The 24,354-nt window shown below is 40.5% G+C and overlaps 1 protein-coding gene across 1 annotated transcript; it reads right to left on the minus strand.

The window, feature by feature from the left end:
• Window positions 1-425: 425 nt before the first annotated feature.
• On the minus strand, window positions 426-23,911 carry Cd55 (CD55 molecule (Cromer blood group)). Its single transcript, XM_057770519.1, has 10 exons — window positions 23,810-23,911; window positions 23,032-23,217; window positions 20,869-21,060; window positions 18,916-19,015; window positions 17,472-17,557; window positions 13,489-13,677; window positions 10,392-10,484; window positions 8,895-8,975; window positions 8,179-8,199; window positions 426-1,834 (listed from the first exon to the last, which is right to left on the minus strand). The coding sequence occupies exons 1-10, from the start codon at window positions 23,901-23,903 to the stop codon at window positions 1,773-1,775; spliced, it is 1,104 nt and encodes a 367-aa protein (XP_057626502.1). The 5' UTR covers window positions 23,904-23,911; the 3' UTR covers window positions 426-1,772.
• Window positions 23,912-24,354: the final 443 nt, after the last annotated feature.

Genomic DNA, 24,354 nt, shown 5'->3' on the forward strand with positions numbered 1-24,354 from the left:
ATGATGGTACCTTGATAGAAACATACACCTTTTGCTCCAATTGCATGTTGAAGTCTTTGCATATGGAACTTGCTTTAAAGTATTTCAGCATCAAGACAAAGAATACAGGCGAAGCAATGGATTCATAATTGTTTTTAGCCTCATTGCATGTATATTACAGAACAGTCTACAATTAAAATACAACTGAAGATGATAAGATTATATTCAAAGCCTATATGTTAGTGTGGTCATCTTTAGGTGAATCAATAACAGAAAAAATATTAGAGGACAACATGCCTGAGAAAGTACAATTTTAAAGGAACTAAAAATAATTCACATGAGGATAATCAAAAGACAACATCCTTATTACTTAAGATGAAAAGGAATCTCTTAGAAATAAAAATATCACATTTAAGAAATTTCAAATATTACATGAGACAAAAGTGTGATTATTTATTTATTTCTATTTTAAAGAAAATATTTTTTATTACATATCTTGATATACATTTAAAACCAAGATGTTCACTAATATAAATAAGTATAAATAAGATTTATCTTAATATTACAAAAGAATAAGATTTACAATTTGGCTATGAACATATCACTGCAGAAGTACAGAATCTTTTCATGTAGAGGTTATGACAGCTCTGGACACTATGAATGACCAGTCAGTGAGGACACCTTCCTAAGGCTTTTTCACAGGAGAAAACAAAGCAAGAAAGGATTTCCCTGAGAACAAAACTGCAGCTTATTCTTCAAAGTAGTGACTCATATCTGTACGTTTGAAAGGAGATTAGTCTTCAACCAGTCCTTCTTCCTATGCTATCAACTTAGTCAAAAGGCTCAATGTTCTATCATCCATCCAAAGGCTCAATGTTCTATCTATCTATCTATCTATCTATCTATCTATCTATCTATCTATCTATCTATCTATCTATCTATCTATCATCTATCATCTATCCAACTATCTATGTATCTATCTATGTATCTATCTATCTGTCATCCATCTATCTATCGATGATGTTTGCTTGTTGAGACAGAATCTCAGGTATCCCAGACTGGCCTGAAACTCACTAGGTAAACAAGAATGACCTTGAATTTATGATCCTCTGGCCTTCTCCTCCCCTGTACTGGGATTATAGACGCGCCCTGAGGAGGGAACTCAGGCAATTATGCACGGTAGGCAAGTTCTCTTCCAGGTGAGTTACATTCCCTATCCCACTGCTGGTTTGTTAGGATGCTCTTCCTTCATAACAACTTGTCAACTCATATTCATGGAAAGTCCAAATGAAAACACCTTCAGGTAAAGGGTTAAACTAAGATGTTCCACCTCTGTGGCAATTTTGCTTAGAAGAAAGAAGATTTAGTTTAGAGTCTTTATTCTACTTTTGGGATATCATTAGTATGTCTAGCTTTCTGTTTTCATTGTAAGCTAGACTAATATGATAGATCAAGCAAAAGAAGTGATTTCCCTTTCTCCAAACTCCCATTCTAAGCATGAAAAAACTCCACATTTTTCCACACCTTTAGAAAAGTAACCATTCAGTGTTATGAATTTTCTAGTTTTGAAGTAAATTCGAGATACTTATGTGTATCAAGAATACCAGCCCAAGCAAACTCCTTTCTTCTTGGTTTGTTAACGTACCTAACACAGCTTAAAGACAGTGATAGCATGCCAAACAAAGAACACTATTCAATTTATTGTATCCATTCGTCCTGGACATTCTAACAAACTAGAAGTACTCTCTCTGGTTGTATACATTTTCTTCTTGACTCTTCTTTGGCTTAGCCAACTAGCCAATGAGTAATAGCATCATCGCATGCAAAACTGTCAAGGTTATTAAACATGTACGCCCTGAAAGTTAAAGGAAAAAATTAAAATCAAGATGATTTTAAGTACTGATGATAAACATTAATTTGGGGGGTTGCTATGTGATAAAACACTAAAAGAACTGGGTATTAAGAACTCAAAAACAAAGGTTAACATGATGAAGTCAAAGGGGATAGAGAGCCTTAAGTTGACTTCAGTATGCCTCAGCAATTATGGAAACAAAGTATGACCACTCTTGGTTTTTTAGCAGCCAAGCTAGAGACAATGAAGGCACTCTGAGATTAAAGAGTCAGTGAAAGTCCCCTGAACACTACATGTGAGGGAGAGGAAAGTTTCAAGAGGTTAAGACACCCAATGACATTTACATTAAGCTATTTTCAAATAAAAACAATCTACAATCTATAAATAGTCATGTATCTTAACATGGATGTTTCTGGAACACTGGAAAGTCTCAGTCACCAAGAAAATAGAAAAAACACAAGATAAGCCAACCCATTATGGTGGAAACTGCCATAACAAAGCCATTTTTACTAAGCCCAATGTACCACCATTCCCTCTCCCAAATATTTCTGGTATTATAATCTAAAAATTGTAATATATGAGTACAAACAAGATGAAATGATATATCAGGAATTGATGCAAGGTAGGTGGTGGGAGGGCAAGGTAGAGGAGGGGCTTAAACCCACATGGAAACTTACTATTTATTGTGGAGGCTTCTAAAATATATACATATACAAAATGAGTTCAGATGGGTTCACCGTTAACTATTTCCAGGATAAATATTTAATTTACCCTATAATTACTGGGGGCATAGCAGGCTATCAAACAAAAAGCCCAGTTCTGGGTGTGGATAAAGTGCTGCCATTCTACAGACGGATAATTTATAATCAGATTACTCGACAACAATAAAAACAGAAAGCCGGGACAAATGCAGACAGTACAAGGGGCAGGTGAATGACTCTTGCCGGAGACTTTGGCCGAGGCGTCTGCACCAGCAGCTTTATTTTTCATGTGATTGCATCCATTTTTGCTACGCTCTGAATCACATTGTCAAATGCTCTGTGAAAGTAATGTCTTAATACATTTGCTACTGTAGAATATAGAATATTTAACTGCTATTAAATGCCCGTGAAAACTACTTGTCTTTCTCAGCTCGCCCCTCAATATCCCAAGACCTAATAATCAGATATTTTTAACAAAAGATGGACTCCTCTAGTGGCTTAAATAATATTCATATACTTTATATACATTGTTTTGGAAGAATAGAAAATACTGCTCCTTTAAAAGCAGCCATCACTTGGCATCTGCTAGGATGAGGGAGACTGGTTCGAGGAAGCCCCAATGATTCTAAAATCCGCAGATGCCTAAGCTCGTGCTATGAAACTGTATAGTAATTACAGATAAATAGAATCTGTAAACCTTTACACACAGGCTGGGGATGAAGCAGTGAAGGCCACTAGCTTCTTTTCCAGAGGATCTGGGCTTAATACCCAGCAAAGGTAGTTCACAACCATTTGTAACTCTTGTCCCTGGGAACTTGATGGCCTCTTCTGGTCTCTGTGGGCACTGACGGCATGAAGTTTACAGACATACATGCAGTCCAAACACCCATACACATAAAACAAAAAAAAAAAAAAAAAAGAAAGCATGGATATTTAAACACTGTTCTTAGATTAATGAGAACAAAAAGAGATATAGAGGGTAAAAAGAAAAATAGTCCGAGCTAACCATTAAAATGGGCAATTTAGTAACAGCATTAAATAGTAGTTACTCTAGTTAATTGATTAAAATAGGCAGGAATTAAGTCAGTTTAGAAGTAACTCAAGTGTACATAAATTATTTAATTTCTGAGTAGTTAAACCTCCAAAATAAAACAGGATGAATTTAAATTACTCCACTTGACCACAGGATATGAGAGCCAACCATGACATTCACAGTTAGTTTGTACATTCAAAGCACATCAGATATTTCAAATAAAACTGACTTTTCCTCTGCTGTTGTCTAACATTTGGATATTTGCCGTATGTTTTCTTTTATTCTCTTTGCAGGTGATAATCCTCAGTCAAACCCATCAGGTAGTGTGGATTTTTACCATCTTAAAGATAAAAAGGTCAAAGGACTCCAAGCCCCAGCCTGTAAACAGAACACTTGGGATTCAGGCAGGCAGCCAGAATTCAGAACTGGTCTGGTTGGCTACACTTCATGCCTACGTACTATGTGGGAATATGCTTAATCACAGGCAATTTCAAGATATAATGAGACAGCTTTTCCTGGATTTCTTCACTTCTGTACAATACACAGATATTACCATAAATTAAATTGAGTAGAATAAAAAAGGAGCAAATCGCTCATGTATCATGAAGAGGAACTTTGACCTTACAGTCATTTTTCTTTGAAATGTCATTATTATCCTTAAATATACTTGGGGACCGAGCAGGGCTGTCCCTTCAGGGTAGTAATTATAGGGGAAAAGGCAGCATCCAAAAAAGGAATAGAGCTAAGGCAGCTATTTATTAACACAATATTCAAACATAGCTGGAAAAAAAAAGAACTAAGAATAAACTTTTTAAATCATCAAAATTTCTTCTCACCTTAAATTTTCACAGTGCCAAAAAAAAAAAAAATGACTAGCATTGGGATATAAATTACAACATCAGCAGCAACAAATCCTTGAGAGGGGAACTCTGGTAACACAGAAGTACCAGCAACGACCTACCCTGGAGTTTCAGGATGGTAACACACAGCAGTGAGAAGGCCAGGTCAGAAATCAACAGGAAAAATGAATTGCATTTTGTATGTGGTTTCCTCATGTCAGAGACCCAGTAATAAATACTGCACATCACTCACTTGTCTTCTTGGAAGGAGAAACAAGTAATTTACTTGACCCATATCAGTGCCTCAGTAGTAAGGCCTGATGTCACTGGGAGCAATGGCAGTGTGTCCACATAACCTTACTCCAATTTATGTGCTCTGCTTAGCAGTCAGTGGAAGGTGCTGACAAAAGATGCAAATTTAGATCTAGAAGGTACCTGGGAATTCACTCACATTTGGTAGGTAAATAATTTGAACCTACCAAAAAAGCTATGTACATTTTATATAGAGGCCTTTGTAGACCCATAATCAACACATGATGTCCCCCACAGGGAAGATGCTTGGGGGACTACAGAGCAAACAGCATTGACTTTGCCTACAGTGTACGCTTGTCAGGGCTCTGCGACTGCACGCTCAATCCCATCTAGGTTCGGGATTTACCTTACTACAAGAGCCCTTTGGAGGGAACAACAGCAGAGGGAACTTGGTAAGCACACCACTACTTTCATAGCCTGGTTTGCTGCTGTTTGCTTGGTTCTGGTCTGGGTATGGAAGGCAGGGTCTTGCACACGATGGGCAAATGCTCCACCTGCTCTCCCCTCGCGTCAGCCTTTCCTCCCTTTCCTTTCTGCCCTGCTCTCTGTCCCTAGAGAGACATGTCTCCACTCATTTGATTTGTACTCCAAAGGGAACTGCAGATGACAAGAGAATAGCAAGTAAAGCTGACATGTCTAATAACTCAGAGACGGATGTTGTACAACTTAAGAATCAGTGATTCCCACAACAGGGAGACTTTCATAGCGTCTCACCTAATGTTTCTTTAACTGATTCCCCCAGCCCCACACTATTATTAGTTCAGAAAGACAATTTAATCTGGATTGCTCAAAAGTTTTGAGTTTCCCTCCCTCTCACAAGTTCTCATTAATCTCATCACTTTCAATGTCTGACTTAGAATTTGAAGAAAAAAATGAAGATAGAAAATATAAACATGAACCTGAATGTCAGGGTGGCAGAAATAAAAAGCTATTTCTAAAGCATGAATCAACACGTGTATGCTCAAATAATCAAGATTTTTGTTTATTATTGTTGTGCATTGCAACAACAAAAACCTTACTTTTAACCCAAAGTTCAGGCTACAATTTTGATGGCTAATAACATTTGGATGAAAATATTAGATATGCTGGAGAGATGGTTCAGCAGTTGAGAGCAAGCACTCCTCTTGTAGAGGAGCTAAGTTCAGTCCCCAACACCCACGAGTGGCTCACCACAGCTCCAGTGCATCCAACACTTCTGCATTCATGTGTGCAAACCAACACACATAGTAATAATAGTATGTGCATGATTTTTAAAATATGTGGATTATTCAAAAAACTGTATATCAGGTGAGGTTCTAATTAATATATAGACTATCATTTCCTGGCTAAAAATCAAGTCAGACAAGTTTCTGTCAACTAATATTCCTTAATTGGTGCCTGTCACATCGTGTGGGCTTGCCCATCTTTTCACAACAACTCACGTGTGAATCAGCAGCACGAGCTGTGATCCATCACGAACAACTGAGACTTTAGAGGTTAGATTTGGAAAAGGGATTTTTATATATGTAAAAGGTACAGGAAAATTATTTTTATGTATGCAAAAAGTACAGACATATAGACAGAATGAACTGATTTACAGTGTGTGGGTGGAATTAGTATTTCATGTGTGGTGATAAATCAGGGGAAAATGCCTGAACAGATTCTTAGCAGAGGAAGACAGAGATGGGGGGGACTGACCCTGGCAGAGCCAGCGTCGGAACGTTTAAAATCTACACCAGTGGCATTTCTAAGGCAAATTAAGGAGCTCTAATGATTTCTACATTCACTTAGAGGAATTAAGTGGGGAAAATTACAAATTTTCTATTATATTACCATATAACCCGCAAAAGCATTTTCCCAGGGATAAAGTGTAATGATATATACACATAAAAACTTCCCAGGAACCTCACTTCTCTGTACACCCACTACAAATTAAGTGAAAAACCCTTCCAATTGTCTATAAAGAAAAAGAATGAAGGAATAACCATCCTCTCTGCAGTGCGGTAGGTAATGACCTGATTCAAGGGTAATTCTATGAAGTAACACTTTTGCCAGCTGTCTGACTGCAGGAATGAATTGTCAAAACACAGGTAGATCCCAACATACCAGGAAGAAAGTCCCCTGAAAAGAAGTGCGTACACTTGAAGAATTCCAAGTGTGAACAAGAGACAAGGGGTGCCATTCATCAGTAGAGCTCTGCCCTGATATGTGCAAGGCCTGAATTGCACTATAAAAATTATATTTATTTAAAAATATGAAATAAGTATTTCAAATCTCCACAAAGACCACGGAGTAAGTAACAGAAACTCGGGCGTTGAACTCACCACTTCTACAAAGCATTAAATCAGAAGGTCTTTTGTTAGCTTAGAGTATATTTATTTCTATATAAAATATAAAATGAACACAAGCAATCCCACCTGCTGAGCTATTTCTAATGAACACTAGGTTAAACATGGACCAAGTGTGGCAAACACTGGTAAAAGTAACAATAGAAACTACGTCTCCACTTTTGGGTCCATGTCCCTTAGCTGACACATTCATGTATGAAATAGGGACATCACTGGTAAGCACATAATTTTAAAATAAACAGCTTTTCATAAGAGGGTACTTTCAGTTGCACATTACTTCAGGATGTTACTTTGCTATATTGCTACTTAACAATTTCTCTTACCATTTTGTTCAGGGGTTTGTTGACCTTGTTAACAGTTAAAATAGCAGTAAACAAAACTGTACAAAGAAAAAACCTGAGCAAATGCTAGGGAAATTCAACACAGATGTTTTTACCCTCATTGACTATATCAGCATTAAGAACATATATTTGGTTTTGTTGTATTTCAAGACAGGGTTTCTCTGTGTAGCCCTGGCTGTGCTGGAACTAGCTCTTGTAGACCAGGCTGGCCTTGAACTCAGAGATCTGCCTGCCTCTGCCTCCCGAGTGCTGGGTTTAAGGGCCTGCGCCACCATCCAGGACAGAATATATTTTAAGAGAACTTTCGTGAAAATGATTATCAGAGGTGGAGGAAGCTGGCGCCAAGAATGAGCCCTGTCACATCTGGACTATAACAGATCTAAAACTGGAGTTTAGATCAAGAGTTTAAAACAAGAACTGGTTAATTATAAAGCTCTTGGGATAGAAACTGCATTGACAGCTGCTTTTATGCTTCTTCTGTCCCTAAGACAACATACTGACACATTGGGCGGTCAGGGCTACCCGATTGACTGGCCAAATGATCTGAAGCTGTCCTACGGTTTCCTTAGAACAAGAACACTGTTGGGAATATGACGGAGCATATCGGGTGCCTAACGGTGTCCACAAAACACGCTGGTAACATGCATTTACCCAACTTCCCTTCGGTGCCCATAAACACCGCATCTTTATAGTTTTCCTCAGACAGTTAAAAGATAAAATTCTCTTCCACAGATACTGATTAGGCCTCCCACAGTGATGGCAATTTCTTTTAACTCCCTGTGAGTCAAACTTACCATATATAAGATGGTCACCACCTAAAAAATAAAAGGGGAGAGGAATATAGTTATAAAACTAAACATTTTAACTTTTCATTCATTTGCTGACAACTTAATAGATTTATATATTAGTCAGCTATACAAACTTTCATAAGTTAAAAAACCAATCATATATATATATTTAATAAAAACAATTATACATTGTTTACTTCAGCATAAGCACTAATATTTGAATCTATTGAACAGTTGCCAATGTCAATATAAGCCATGACAATTCTAGAATGCCAAAACAAATATTTACATTTATTGTTATGTGACTTGATGACAAGAAACAAGTTTGAAAAGCTTGAATAGAAAATAAATGGCAATATAATCTATGATCAAGAACTACCAAACCAAGAATGGAGGCACAGGCCTGTAATGCCAGCATTTGGGAAGCAGAGACAGTGGGTATCGAGAGTTCAAGATCATCCTGGGCTACATGATAAGACTGTCTCAAAAAACAAGAATAAAAACCCATAACAAAAACTGTCAGACACTCAAGTCCCTTTCCACAGATCCTAACAAAACTCAAAACTACTATCAACATCTTTATTATATTGCGTAGTGACGTCAAAGCACAACCAGGGACATTGTAACCATAATCAGTTGGAGACTGTGGAACTCTGCAGTCTTAAATTCCCACTACGAAACATTAGACCTGCACACAGGAAACGTGAACAAAATCAGCTCACCTGAGGTAGACCTTTCTTTCTCTTTAGTTGTTCTTATTGGATGATGTGTGGTTGTCTTGGTAGCAGGTGCACGCTGTGTTGCTGTAATACGAGCAGAAGTGAATCTTTGTGTAACAATCTGGTGACCCTTGGTGTGAAATGGGGGCTTTCGTGTGGCTGGAGGATTCTGTGTGAATGAAGATTTTGCTGTGGCAAATCTCTGGGTTGTTTGTGCAGTCTGTACAGCAGAAGAGTTAGCTGTGGTAGGATTCTGAGCTATTGGTGGGCTCTTCACAGATACAGAATTTGATAAGTGGGGTATCTGAGCTGTTGCTGTTTTTGTGGCTGAACTTTTTGCTGTGATGGATTTCTGTGGAGTTAGTGAGATGTCTGTAGCTGGGGCAACTGTTGTATTAGTTTTCTGAGGTGTTGGTGGGATTTTTGTAGCTGGGACATTTGCTATGTTGGGTTTCTGAGGTGTCGATGGGTCTTCTGTAACTAGGACATTTACTGTATTGGCTTTTTGTGGGGTTGAAGAGATTTCTGTTGCTAGAACATTTGCTGTGTTGGGTTTCTGAGGTATCAGTGGGTCTTCTGTAGCTAGAATACTTGCTGTGTTGGGTTTCTGAGGTGTCAGTGGATCTTCTGTAGCTAGAACACTTGCTGTGTTGGGTTTCTGAGCTGTCAGTGGGTCTTCTGTAGCTAGAACACTTGCTGTGTTGGGTTTCTGAGGTGTCAGTGGGTCTTCTGTAGCTAGAACACTTGCTGTGTTGGGTTTCTGAAGTGTCAGTGGGTCTTCTGTAGCTAGAACACTTGCTGTTTTGGGTTTCTGAGGTGTCAGTGGGTCTTCTGTAGCTAGAACACTTGCTGTGTTGGGTTTCTGAGGTGTTGGTGGGACTTCTGTAGATGGGATATTTGCTTTGGTAGGTTTTTGAGGTTTGGGTGGAACTCTTGTACCTTGAACATTAACTGAGGTGGGTTTCTGAGATGATGGTGGACCTCTTGTACCTGGAACATTAACTGTGGTTGGTTTCTGAGTTGTTTGTGGGCCTCTTGTACCTGGAACATTAACTGTGGTTGGTTTCTGAGTTGTTTGTGGGCCTCTTGTACCTGGAACATTAACTATGGTTGGTTTCTGAGTTGTTTGTGGACCTCTTGTATCTGGAACAGTAACTGTGGTTGGTTTCTGAGATGTTTGTGGACCTCTTGTGCTTGGAACATTAACTGTGGTTTGTTTGTGAGATGATGGTGGAACTCTTGTGCCTGGAACATTAACTGTGGTTGGTTTCTGAGATGATGGTGGACCTCTTGTACCTGTAACATTAACTGTGGTCGGTTTTTGAGATGATGGTGGACCTCTTGTACCTGTAACTTTAGCTGTGGTGGGTTTTTGAGATGATGGTGGACCTCTTATACCTGTAACATTAACTGTGGTGGGTTTTTGAGATGATGGTGGACCTCTTGTCCCTAGAACATTAACTGTGGTGGGTTTCTGAGATGATGGTGGACCTCTTGTACCTGTGGTTGGTTTCACAGATGTTAATGGAACTCTTGTAGTTGGAACATTAACTGTTGTTGATTTCAGAGTTGTTGATGGGATCTTGGATTTCTCTGTAAGAAAACAATACTAAGTTAAAAAGTAGCTAAATATTATTGACCAAGTAAAGCTTTCCTAGTCATGCCTTGCTTAATGACTATTCTCTTTCTCCACCCACAAACCCCTAGAAAAGACTTTTAGGAAACCAGTCCTTATTATGTCCCTCAAAATGCTGTGTCATTTTTATTAGTGCATGTTACTGTACATAGCAATGAGTTTCATAACAATAATCTGACAAATATGACCTGTGTTCTGGTAATACTCCCTATCCCCTCAACCTCCCATTGGTCCTGTGCATTCCCCCACACAGCTTCACTTTACATGAGACAACTGAAACCAGTATACTAGGTAAAATAAGTCAGACTCTGAAAGATGAATATTTCAAGATTTCTCTCAGTTTAGTGAGTCCTAGATTTTATAAAACTTCCTAAAAGTCTTATATGTAAGAAATGAAATTACATCAGTTTTGCTTGGATTAATTATACCAATATATGACTAAAGAGATTTACATCAATACAATATTGTAGGTTTTAAGCTTTTCTTCTGTGTTGAGAAAAACCACAGAGTTGGAATAACATCTTACCATGTGAGAGATAACACATTTCCCCATTTTCTCCTCAAAGTTATCTTTCTCTTCTACTTACATCAAGACCAAAGAATGCTTCTATATAAAAGTGATGCCATCAGCTACTCTGTCCACTGTCTTTAGAATGTGCTAGTGAATGCATAGAATTGTTTCTCACTGTTTGCCTTTGGGGAGCTTTCACCCAGCCCCTTCCACGAAGCACTAAGTAGGGCTGAACTGGTCAAAATCTTTGACCCCTCTTAGATTTGTCAGCCTCAGCAAACAACGGGGGTACAAACAGGGAAGTCAAATTGGATCAATATACTACATATTCTTCCTAAATCATCAGAATATCCCCTAAAGTGGTATAAATATGTGTCAACTTTAATACACTAACAAAAAATGTAAAATAATAAAATTCCAGGCAGATTATATGCCATCACCATGGAGGACGGTCTAAGTAAGTTACTGTACACATGCATGCCTGTCCCTGAAGCAACTGATTATATCTGCCATGATGTCCTGCCCACTAGACACAAGGTTCTAAGGTTCAGGTGGTATATTCATTTTTCATTGCTTTTATTTTATTTTTTTTTAAATCTACGTCACACGCTGTTCAAAATCCCTGCCACATAGCACAGCTCCCGCCAGGCTGTCACACAGTGATGGTGAGATTGGAGTAAGTGATCTTTCTGTAGCAGCTATTTTGTTTTAAGGCCCTCCTACATATGTACAAATTATTCTTTGTTTCACTAAATTCTTATTTTAAATAAAAAGGATTTATATACTCCCACTGAGTTTACAGCTTCCGGGAACTTCCTAATTAGCATTTTGTTACTGATGCCCAATCTAATCCCACTGTGGTCAGGAAGAAGGCTATGAATACAGCACCAGGGCTGAGGTCAGCAAATGGTCAGTTTTGGTAACTGTGTCCTGGAAAGGACTGATTGTGTGTCATTATGGGGTTCAACTCTTCCATGAAATCTGCTTGACCTTAACCACTGGGGCTCACTCTTCTCTGTTCTTAGTGATCTTTTCCTGTTTTCTTCCTTTTTATATTTTAGTTATAGGAATAGGTATGTGGAATTCTCCAATGATGACTAGAGGTGAGTCTGTTTTTTCTTTCTGTCCATTCAATATTTTTGGTACTAATATTAATCTACTAAACAAGAGACCAGAAGCAGGAGGTCATTCAAAGGAAACACCCTTCATGGTAAAGTGTCTAAGGGTTCGGAGTTGATTATTCAATAAAGCCTTGACCCTTCTCTGTATGGTGCCTTGGGTACATTGAAAAGAATTCAGTTTTCTATACCCAAAGTTCTGAGAACCAGCCAGTATTTGCACTCAGATTCAGGCTCAGCATCAATTGAGATAGAGTGACCGACATAGCAAAGCACAGGTCCTAGGACAACAGGCCAATGTCACTGGACCTCAGGAACCTGGGCCGCACTCTGACTTTCTGCAGTGACCCCATGACTCTGCTAGTCTTCCATGCATGCTTAGTCTTCCTGGGCTTGGTAGGAGAGGCAGCTTGGCTCCTGGTCTCAGCTGTTAGGGGTAGGGCAACACCCAGGTGAGTGACTGATGCTCTACTCTAGGTGGTCCTTTACCTCAGAGCTCCCCAAGAGACAACAAAAAGAATACTGAGAATGGATCAAGGCCCAACTGAGGAGCCTGAGGACCAGGGTATCTGGTAAATATTAATTAATGAGTTACAAGTCTGTCTCAAAGAGGACATGATGTTGCATTCTGATAATGATCTGGAGGAAAGAGACATTTCAACCATTTTTCCAAGACAGGGTTTCTCTGTATAGCCCTGGTTGTCCTGGAACTCACTCTGTAGATCAGGTTGGCCTCAAACTCAGAGAACATCCTGCTTCTGCCTCCCAGGTGCTGGGATTAAAGGTGTGCACCCCACCCCCACTCCCCGCCTTACATTGTATCTTTTACCAGAAATCTTTTTAGTTGATTGGTTGGTGTAGGAGTTCCTTCTGACTATGTTGCTTTCATTGGTTGAATAAAGAAATTGCCTTGGCCTTTTGATAGAGCAGATTTAGATAGGTGGAGTAGACACAACAGAATGCTGGAAATAAGGGCAGTGTGGCAGACACCATGAACCTCCTGCCTGAGACAGACGTAGGTTAGACTTGCCGGTAAGCCACAATCTCATGGTGATCAACAGATTTAATAGAAATGAGTTAATCAAGATGTGAGAGTTAGCCAAGAAGAGGCTAGAGCTAACGGGCCAGGCAGTAATTTAATTAATACAATTTCTGTGTGATTATTTTGGGTATAAGCTAGCCGGGCAGCTGTAACAAGGGGCCCCACTCATACAATTGATGAGTTAAATAACACATGATTTTACTTGTTTTAAAAACCATCCAAACAGTAAGTATGCGTTAATATACACTAAGTGAGAAAGTGTGTATATGAAGAGGAATATAACACGTTACCTATGCACTGGGGTGCTGGGCCACTCCATTCTCCTTGATCACCATTCAAGGTACAATAAATGGAACTGTTTCCAACCAGGACGAAGCCTTTGGCACATGTATAGGTGACAGAATGTCTATATAAGTAAATCTCACTTTGTCCTCGCATTTCTCCATTTTTAATTGATGGTGGATCTGGACAATGAATTTCTTTAAAGAAATAGAAATATCTTTTTAAATAAAGAAAAAAACTGTTTTTATAAATGACTCTAAAACATGCTAACATTTTTGAAAAATTAAAATCAACTTTTTTTTTTTTTCTGAGCTCAGCTTTAGCACAGAAGGGATGCTGACAAATGTCTATTAGAATTGTTCTCAACCTGTGGGCGGCGGCACAAGGTCTACATTCTTACCTCTAGGATAAAGGATTTTAGGGAGGACTGATTAACTGAGACCTTACACAGGGCAGAAATTACAACCAGCTCAATTAAAAATAATAAATAAATAAAATGCAAGCTATGTTGTCACGGTTATACTGTAAAAAAGGATCCCTTTCTGATAGTTATCCCAATAGCAAGACCAATGGGTTTCGTGTTCTTTAGCATCATTAAGTGAATCAAGAAAACAATATAATTCCATGTGCACATCAAATTAAACTGCCTTAAATGTATTTAAGCGGGCATAGGATACTAGCAAATTCATGATACATTTTAAACTAAGCAAGAACCACCTAGTGGGCCAGTCCAAGCATGCTAGGAGCAGCTAACACATAGCACTGTCCTATGAGACCAGCTTGGGCTACAGTCAGATCCTGACTCAGCAAAGTAAATAAGGAAAAACCTAAGTGCCCAAAAGCAGGCAGATAGTGTTTGCCTTCAACGCCACTAGGAGCTTAGATCTCTAAGTACTCAGACATTCTGATAAGCTTGAAGAAGGAAAAGACATGGACATCTGTGTTTCAGAAGCTTCACCCTGGGCAGACTATGAATGAAGTAGTAATGAGGAACAAGGAAAGCCCATTCTCTAAACCCTGGGATTCTACCTACTGAGGTTCCCACACAGACCCCTCATTTAAAAGGTGTGCACTGCCCTACTGTGGCTTTCTTGTACTAACTGAAGTATCTATTAGGACTAGTGAATGTGTCCAGTGACAGCCCATCCTACCACCCATTCCTGCAGTATAGGACATACTCAAACGTCAAGAATCCCCTGTGCCAGTTCCTCCTCCTGGGTTCTTTCTGTTAGCTCACATTCTTGAGGGCAGTCTTTGTTGGTAGTGTACTCATTTCTAATGCAAAGGACAAGAAGTCAGCATTACGTTCATGGTAGACATGGCTCGAATGTATAGGATTTGCTGCATTCTTATGTGTGCCAGAGGATCCAGGAGCCTCACAGTTGTGTAGGAAAGGGAACAGTAGCTTTGGGGCTATGGGTCATTTTTAATATTCAAACATTGGTCTTAATAATGTTAGGAGTAGTTCTCAGTACAAGAGTCCAGATGGAGAGAAATAAATGGTATTAGAAGTAATATAGAAGGGAGTAAGACACAGTAAGTACTTCCACATACTGTGGAAGTAGTAAAGAAAAATACCTTAAAGAAGCGAAAACAAAGAGAACAGTCTGAGAAGACAGTCATAGTAGAGAAGCATTGATCAGAGGTAAGCAGGTACCATCAGTCAACTGAAATTAATCCAAAAGAAATAAATAAAGTAACAACAGTGAGATAGGAAAAAGCAGATCCTCCCATGAGTGAGGCTTCATTCAGTCAAGTCTGCCTCTTACCCATGCCGTGTTGGCATTTAACTAAAGACGATCCTTGAATGTGCTCATCATTGCTCAAGTCATTTTCCTCTGACCAGAGTCACACTGGAGACCGGGCACCCTCAGCCATCTAAGTACCAAGGCTGCACACTTGAACTGTCACCAGCTAACAATTCACCTCCAATCAGCTGTGAAGAGCTACACTTCAGAGGACTCCGTCTTCTCTAATGGGCTGGCCATGCTCCAGCAAGTATATGGGCAACACAAATTGGACTGGGTGTTGTTTTTTGTTTTTTGAGGGGGAGGGCTGCAAGGGTGGGAGGTTAGATCTGGGTGGAATGGGAAGTAAATGTTTTCGGGGTGCATTGTATGAAATTCTCAAATAATTAATAAGAATACTATGTTTGGGGGGAAAAGAAGAATTTACTTTCCACTTTTTCTTTTAGTGATGTCAAAACAAAATTTTTTAAAAAAGTAATTTAATGTGGAAATAAAAAAACATATTCTCACACTTGGGATTACAGGAATAGGCAGTAACATTGGATTGCCCAGGTACAAGAGATTTTCCAGGGGAATGTGGCTATCAGTAGCTGCTGATGGGGAGGTGGCTGAGAGTCAAGAAAACAAGGGTGTTCACCAGAAACAGCAAAAAGAAAACAGGTTGTTGCTTAGGTGCAGCACAAACAGGAAGTGGGCTTTCTGCAAACACTTCTGTACTAGGGTACATTCCTGACGGGTACTTTTCTGTGGCCCTAGGCAACATCTACTCACAAAAATACTGGCTTCAGCCTCGGAACCTCCTACCCAGGCTTTAGGCCAGGTTGTCTGGGCCAACAAACTATGTATTCCAGCTCCTCCTCGGCCTCATCTTTTAGTGTTGTTACAAGGCCTTTTACTATGAGTGGGATATAACAATGGTAGTGAGTGGAAATGACATGGTGGGTTAGCAGGGTAGGCCCACAATGGGTGTGATGGGAGTGGGCTCCTAGACAGCAGGCTTCCTATGAGCTGTTTCACGGCAACTGATTCCAACAGAGTGTCAGTCCACAAAGGACTGTCCAACTTTCCTCCTCCTAGTAACACACACACACACACACACACACACACACACACACACACACACACATTAGAAGCCATTTGAAGAAGGTGTATGATGTAGGAGGGTCATCTGTCTATCTGTTGTTTCATTGGTTAATTAATAACGAAAACTGCTTGGCCTGATAGGTCAGAACATAGGTAGGCGGGGAAGACAGAACAGAATGCTGGGAGAAAGCAGAGTCAGGCATCCGCCATGAAGTTCCTGCCCGAGATAGATGTGGATTAGAATCTTCCCAGTAAGCCACGACCCCATGGTGATACACAGATTACTAGATATGGGTTAAATCAAGATATGAGAGTTCGCCAAGAAAAGGCTAGATATAATGGGCCAGGCATTGTTTAAATGAATACAGTTTGTGTGTTGTTATTTCAGGTGTAAAGTTAGCCCTGCAGGAGCTGGGCAGGACAAAAAGCAGGCCTGCTTGCCTCCTCATCACTACAGGTGTAAGTTAAGTATGAAAGGAATGAAGTCTACATTTATTTAAAAATGTCTGGGGCTTAGTGGGACTTAGTGGCCTCAGCATACCTGAGGACCTGAAACCTAGCCCTCAAACAAACAAATTGCATGCATTTCCCTAATCCAGTTTTTAAAGAGAGCCATGTCTCTAATGGACCTACAGGTGACTGGATTCCTCTAATGATAAAAACGTCCTACTTTAAAACCTTCTAGGGAATTATCTCAGCTGACAACCAACTCTAAAAAGATTCAGGTGGGCAACACTGTGTCTTATAGGAAGAACATTTGTGGTAAAAGATCTATATTAAATGCCTTGAAGTGACACACTTTTGAGAGATGGAACCGTGGGGACTCTGGGGGCATTTCCTTCCCTGAATCTGGGAGATCTCCTGCTTCTCTGTTTATTAGAAGGAATGGTTAGACAGCAAATGACCAAGCATAATATAAACCAAAGTCAGTTCTTAATTCTTAACGAAATTATCCTGTAGTTAAGGATATTAATACTAAGAGTTAGCTTTAGGAGGACTCCCATAGCTGATAAATTAAGAAGTCTGTCATTAGTAGAGACACTGAAAAGTTGGGGTACCACAAATATAGACTGAATAATTCTTAAATGAAAAATATTTGATTTCATTAATCCTTTGGTGCACAATGTGAGGACTAAGGCTTTAAAAAAAAAAAAACATACCTGCGCATACTGGGAATGGGTCACTCCATTCGACAGTACTTCCCGTAGAGTAACAGAAGGTAGAGTCTACACCAATTAGCTTGTACCTAATGGAGAGGGGAAGGCTGCTATATTCAGATACTTAAGTCTGATTTTTTTCATTCTCCAGAACATCATTTTAAAAGATTGAGTATACCAGAAGATGGAGACAAAATGACAGTTGATAAACATATCCATTAAAATTTAAAAGAAAACTGTTTAGTTCACGGAAATGATACTGAAATGGCAAGACTTCCAGACATGCAAAATGCTCTGTTAGCTTACTGTATAGAAAATACTTAAATGAAGAAAACCTTCTAAAATCATGTTTGATGAAACCCTTTATTCTAAATTCTAAAAGAACAGGCTTCATGAATAACAGAGTGCATTTCTATTTAAAGGGTTCATGGTGCAGCATGGCCAAGGGCTTACACTATGGTAAACTCCTGACCCCACTGAACCTCTGTTTAATAAAGGCAGTGGCAAAGCGCTACCTCTTTCCCCGTCTTAAAGTTGGAAATGCATTTTGCTTCATTTGTTTCTAAGAAGACGTTCTGAGAACTTTTCGCATGACTGTAAGGAGTTTTGATCAGCTCCAAAGCCACTTCCTCCCGCTTGCAACCCCTCCTCTAGTCCACTAGGCCCCCTTCTCCCCTAATTCCATGTGCTCCTGGGGACCCACTAAACTCAGTGCTGCCTCCATCTGATACAAAGTGGGGAGGAAGGGCGGCGACCCAGCTTGGAGACACAAAGAAATGAACTGAAGTTTCCCACTGCCTGAGAGGCTGATGGCATTAATTAAAGAACTTCCTTGTTCTACATGCAGATCTAAAAAAGCCTTAGCAACCTTCTATTAGGAGGGCGTCTTCACACTCAGCATTTTTAAGCCCACGACCTAACAGTGTGTCTGTATACAGGAAACTCAGATGCAAATTAATATTTAAGTCAGTTTAAAATTGGCTTGATTTTTAACACTTTAAGGATTGTTAATTTTGTATCATCGGCAAATTTCAATTGTTTCGTCACTAATCATATTTAGAATTACATACGTATTGGAATCTAATAATCCAGAGACGTTAGAAGTATAAAAATCTTCTTTTCCTGGCCCACATTACTAGTACTAAATTTACAATTAGCTGTGGCAAGTGTTCTTTGGGAGAGGCTTTATGTCTTTCCACTTTTGTCCATAGCTTTCATCTGACATTTACATGCGTGTGCATCGCTATGCGCATTTACATGCGTGTGCATGACTATGCACATTTACATGCGTGTGCATCACTATGCACTGTTCATATCACCCCCACTCTCACTATGGGGGATTATTTTGCTACCAACTAGTGAACAGGTCACAAATCTATCAGTGTCTACTGAACTCCTAATTTGTTGTCATTAATTAAACATAAAGCTTTAGTGTGATGAAACTTACCCTGTGTTGCATGAGAAGAATATTTCTGAACCAAATAATATGTCCGTTGTTATGTCGATATTACCATTTTGCAGTTCTCCAGGATTAGGACATGATCTTTCTAAAAAGAAAAAGAACATTTTTTTTTCATTCAATTACTAGACATAAGTAAAACACAAGTCTAACTGTACTGACGATGTTAACGGAGTAAGTGGTAATAGTAATCATATATATGTGTACACACACAATGCTAACAGTGAGGGGGAAGACGCGGTCTTACGGAGCAGCGATGAGGAAAAGGAGAGGTCTACCTGGAACGCGACAGCAGAAGGGCAGGAGACCCGGGGTCAGGAACCAGTGGGAAGGTGAGAGACGGTGAGAGCGGAATAAGACAAAGTAAAATGATCCGATGCATGAAAACACCGCAGAGAAACACATGAGTTCCATTCGAACTTAAAATTTAAATGGGGGAGGAAGTAGAGAGAAGGCTGGGCTGGTAATGTTCTTTGCATGTAAGGGCGAGCACCTGACGTTGATCCCCAGGACACACATAAAAAGCTGGCCATGGTATCAAGCACTTGGCAGGCAGAGACAGGCAGAGCCCTGGGGTTCACTGTGCAGTCAGTCAGGCCTCCTTGGGAAGCCCCAGGCCGATGACAGATCCTGTCTAGATATAAGGTGAACAGTACCTGAAGAATGACACCCAAGGTTGTCCTTTGGTATAAAAGTGTGTATACACACACACACAAACACACACACACACACACACACACACACGCGCGCGCGCGCAAGCAAAAGAAAAACCTGCACGCACATAGAAACAAATACAAAAGAACATTAAGGGCCTGGGGAAATGTCTCAGTAAATGAAGTGCTTGCTTATTGTTTGTGTCACCAGAATCCACGTAAACAGCTGGACACAGTGACACACCCCTGTATTCTCAGTGATAAGAGAGAGACAGAACCTTCTAAAAGCCAGCGGGGAGGGAGGGAGAGGACAGCATGGGCTATGCAGTGAAGTTCCAGGCCAAAGCACCTCAGGACTGACACCTAGGGTTGTCCTCTGACCACAAACACATATACCATAAACATGTACAGTCATACCTACTTATGAGCACATACATGCATGCATCAAAAACATACACACACAAATAATAAAGATATTTTTATGAAATAATACGCACCTCGAATTTACATGATTATAACTTAGGACACATACCCAAAATCATTCTCTAAGCGACTGATAATTCTAACCCTTACATTTTTTTAATTTTACATTCATTTTTTGTTGCTTCAAAAAAGCAACATACTTAGAGTATATTATCATTTTAGGTAACCTTAAGTAAACATGAAATCTGTGAGTAAGTATTCCTATTATGTAAACATGTTTCTTTTTTTAATATTTATTAAGTATACAATATTCTATCTGTGTGTATGCCTGCAGGCCAGAAGAGGGCACCAGACCTCATTACAGATGGTTGTGAGCCACCATGCGGTTGCTGGGAATTGAACTCAGGACCTTTGGAAGAGCAGGCAATGCTCTTAACCACTGAGCCATCTCTCCAGCCCCCCAAAAAACCACTCAGCTGGGCAGTGGTGGTGCACACCTTTAATCTCAGCACTCTGGAACCAGAGACAGGCAGATCTCTAAGTTTAAGGCTAGTGTGGTCAACAGAGAAAGTTCCAGGACAGGCAAGACTACACAGAGAAACCCTGTCTTGAAAGACAAAAAAAAAGAAATTCATGATTATTTGAAGAATCGTTTATATATAAATAATATATGTGTGTGTGTGTGTGTATTTCCAGCACAAACATACAATATTTATGGGTATATATGTGAATAGATGTACTTGTGTATATATAGGTATACATATATATGTACACATATGTATACACACATATATTTCCAGCACAAATGGAAGAGATATTTCCACAAACACAGATGATTGGGATTAGTTATTCAAATTATACTCACTTTTACAAAATTCAGCAACTGTGGACCATTTTAAATTATCAAGACAAGTTGAATTGCCTGACAGTGAAGTTACTCTTCGATATCCTGGCCGACACTCATATTCCACAATGCTACCAATTGGGAAATAATTCAAATTGATATAATCCATTTTGAGGGATGCAAAAGTCACTCTTGTTGGAGCATTACAGCTTTCTAAAAGGATTAACAAAGTGTCAGAAAAAGGAACAACACAGACTGTAAATTAATCGACATCTCATAATATCTGGCAGTTAAACCACCCCCGTTTCATTTAACTATTTACTTATTTTTTGGTATGGATCCTTACCTCTTTATATATTCATTTTTAAATAAATATCGCTGTGGTATTTGTGGTATACAAGTGTATTCACATGCATGCCTTCATTTCCCGGCTACTAAGTATCTGTTTCCCCATTAAATGTTAATAATAATAGGAATAAAAACATCTTGTATTTATTGAATATTCCTAAGTGTTTTACACACACTTTCTCATTTAATCTTACAGCAGCCCTTGGTAACGAGGGCCAGATGAACCAGCTGTGTACATCAAGTATGCACCAAGTGTAAACAGCTGGAGCAATGAGCTCTAGCAAGGCAAGGAGCAGAGTAAGAAACGGTGGCTCAGTAGTTCCGAGGCCCAAGCTTGAAGCCTGGCTTTTTGGCATAAGAGATTCTGGTCTTGTTCATATTATTTACCTTCTGGTAGATTTCCTCAACTTTAAAACTGAGAAGAGTCCCCACATCCACAATTCATGGGGTGACTTGAAGGGGTAGGTGAAGCAATACTGGGGATGGTTACGAACTCTAAAGCGTGGTAAAGGCTGACGGCTTTCTTGCCTTCTATAGCGGCTGAAAATACAGCTGCAAAGTCTCTTTCACATAGGGGTCAAGAGTTCGCTTCGAATGATTCTGAACTCACTGTAGCTTCTCCCAATTTAGGTCGCTCAAAGGCAGCAATCCAGTCTTTTATCTTTACTTTTCTGCAGTCACAGAATGATATTCTGATCCATGATGGGCCACATACATAAATGTGGTTCCTGCAGGTATGTAATGGAGCGAGCTATTCCTGTTGCCTAGCAACACTGCAGCCATCCTAATGTAATTTCTTACTAACATGTTTGCACTGGTGCTGGGGATAGCAACCAGGGTCCATGAAATTCATGAGGGTGGAGCACATCTAATCACACAGGGTAGATAATGTTTGGTAGGAAGTGTGTAGGTTCAAAGTCCTGTTCTTATCAGACTATACTTTTATTTTTGTTGTTATTTTAGAGTGTAAAAAGATGAAAAGGGGGGAAGCCAGGTAGGTTATAATTCCAGACACTTGAGAGGCTGAGGCAAGAGGATTTTGAGAGTCCATGAGTTCAGGTCAGCCTGAGCAAAATACAGTCAAATAAACAAATAAAAAAATATGGTTAAAAAAACAAACAAAAAAAACTAATGCTAGTAGATTACTTTTTAAAGAAAATTAGCATAGCCTCGATGTACAGTATCTGTAAAGCCTAAGTAGTGGGCAGTAATGCCTTAAGCCCTGAGGGCCACTCCTCTCTCCCTGACTAATGAGCTACAAATGCCAATGCAATTAGCAGAGGAACACGCTACACAGGCTTATAGTGAGAGAACAGGCAGCAGGCAACACCATGGAACCCGGGTGGGCAGATACCACCCAGTTCTGAATCCCTGTACTGTGTTCAGATTCGCCAGAATCACCTAGAAACTGTATCTTAAAGCTAACACAGGGCCATATATGTACAACAGATCTTTTTAAAGTAAGATCTTAAAATGTCTCCCAAGAGTTGTGCTCTTTACTTAACAAAATAAAGTTGAAGAAGGCAGATCACCTGGGTGTGTGTCTCAAGGTACTTGCCAAATATATTCACATATAATTTACTCCCTGAACAGGACCTATCGTTTATTTTCTCTATTAGCCTGTGCAACAGAAAGACAAACTCTTAATGAAGAAGCAGGACCTGCTATAGGAAGTACTGCCTTCAATTAGCTGGAGTGTGAACTGCCAACATGTATACTCTGGGGGTTAATAATGCTAGAAAACTATCAATTACCAGTCACTCCAAAGAGGAGTAAAAATAACCTCAACGAGACACACAGTACCATCACATTTCTAACAAGAAATGAAGAACTTACTATTACAGAATGTGTCCGGGCTCGACCACTGATCATTTTCAAGACAGAACACTGTGTCTTGCTTGTTTGGAATTTTTTGATAGTCTTTATTACATGAATATACCACAAAACTTTGCTGGGGAAAACTGGTTTTTCCATCCACCTCTGGCTTGGCATTAGGTATTTCTGGAGGTGGGCCACAGTCACCTAGGAAGATGAGAGCAGAGGTAAAGTAGCCACCCCACCCCACCCAGGATTTTCTTTCCCCACACCTGGAATAAGGAAAGCAGCAATGACTCTTTACTTCCTCCCCTTGCTCAACCTTCCCAACAGGAACTTGCAACGCCTAGGCTCTCATCAACACAACACAAAATAAAGTGAAGAGTAAATATTCCGTCCCCCTAAAGAAGAGGTTCAGAATGTCCTCAAAATCCACGCCCATACCGCGGCCAGCAAGTTCAGACACCAGAGTGTGTGTTGCCAGACGCTGCTCGCCGCTGGACTCTCAGGGGCACAGATGGTCCGCCATCTGCCCTCCACCTTAAGAATTAAAGACCCGAAACAGGGCTGGAGATTCGCACTCAGCTCTCTCTTTTAATTTCCTCCCGGTCTCGGGTAGCGGGATCCAGTCGCAGCTCAGACAGTCCAGCACTCCACACCCATCCCTCCCGCCGGCCAAGGGCACCTGCTCGCGGGGTCCCCCGGTTACGGGGAACAATGCCTGATGAGCATGCGCGCGCCTGGCCGGCCAATGCTCAGCTCAATCCTTGCCGGTGGCGCCCAGCTCTGGGCCACTCACCCCGCACGGTCGGGGACAGCAGCAGCAGCAGCGGCAGCAGGGACAGCAGCAGCGGTGATGGCGGCGGTGGTGAGGACCGAGTCCCTGAGCCCATTGCCCCAAGTAAGAGTGAGAGAGAGAGTCCGGCTGCGACTGGACCTGTTTCGCGCCGCGGTTAATTGAGTGACTGTGGCGGGGCTGGGCGGGGCTCTTGTTACCCTGGGTGGGGCGGGCCTCGTGCAGAGGGCGTTCCCTCCGTGGCGTGGGCGGGCCGGGACTTGAGCGTCACCCTGGGGACCCAGCCTTGGGGTGGACCTGCTATGAGTTATGTCTGGAGAGGGACTATGTGCCTTCTAAAGCAGGGGTAGGCGCGGTGGAATTTCTGGGCCAGTGGGAGCGGAGAAACAGGGCACACCCAGGTCCTCTGTGGCTTCAGCTGCAAGATGTTAGATGAAGGGTGGGAACCGGTGACACAAGAATGTTGTCTTCATGGTCTCTCCATGGTGTCAAAACGGAAAGTAGGAGATGAGCCAAGAAGACAAGACTAGACTAAAAGAGATGTGGAG

This window comes from Chionomys nivalis, chromosome 5 (genome assembly GCF_950005125.1).
Source record: "Chionomys nivalis chromosome 5, mChiNiv1.1, whole genome shotgun sequence".
Classification (NCBI taxonomy): domain Eukaryota; kingdom Metazoa; phylum Chordata; class Mammalia; order Rodentia; family Cricetidae; genus Chionomys; species Chionomys nivalis.

Bases quoted from the DNA above. Each gene is read 5' to 3' on its own strand.
- Cd55 (XM_057770519.1), bottom strand. From the start codon at position 23,903: ATGGGCTCAGGGACTCGGTCCTCACCACCGCCGCCATCACCGCTGCTG. The intron at 21,061-23,031 runs GTAAGTTCTTCA...TAATCCTTTTAG, and splicing joins CCCGGACACATTCTGTAATA to AAAGCTGTAATGCTCCAACA. The intron at 1,835-8,178 runs GTAAGTTTGACT...TTTAACTTTCAG, and splicing joins TGGTGACCATCTTATATATG to GGCGTACATGTTTAATAACC.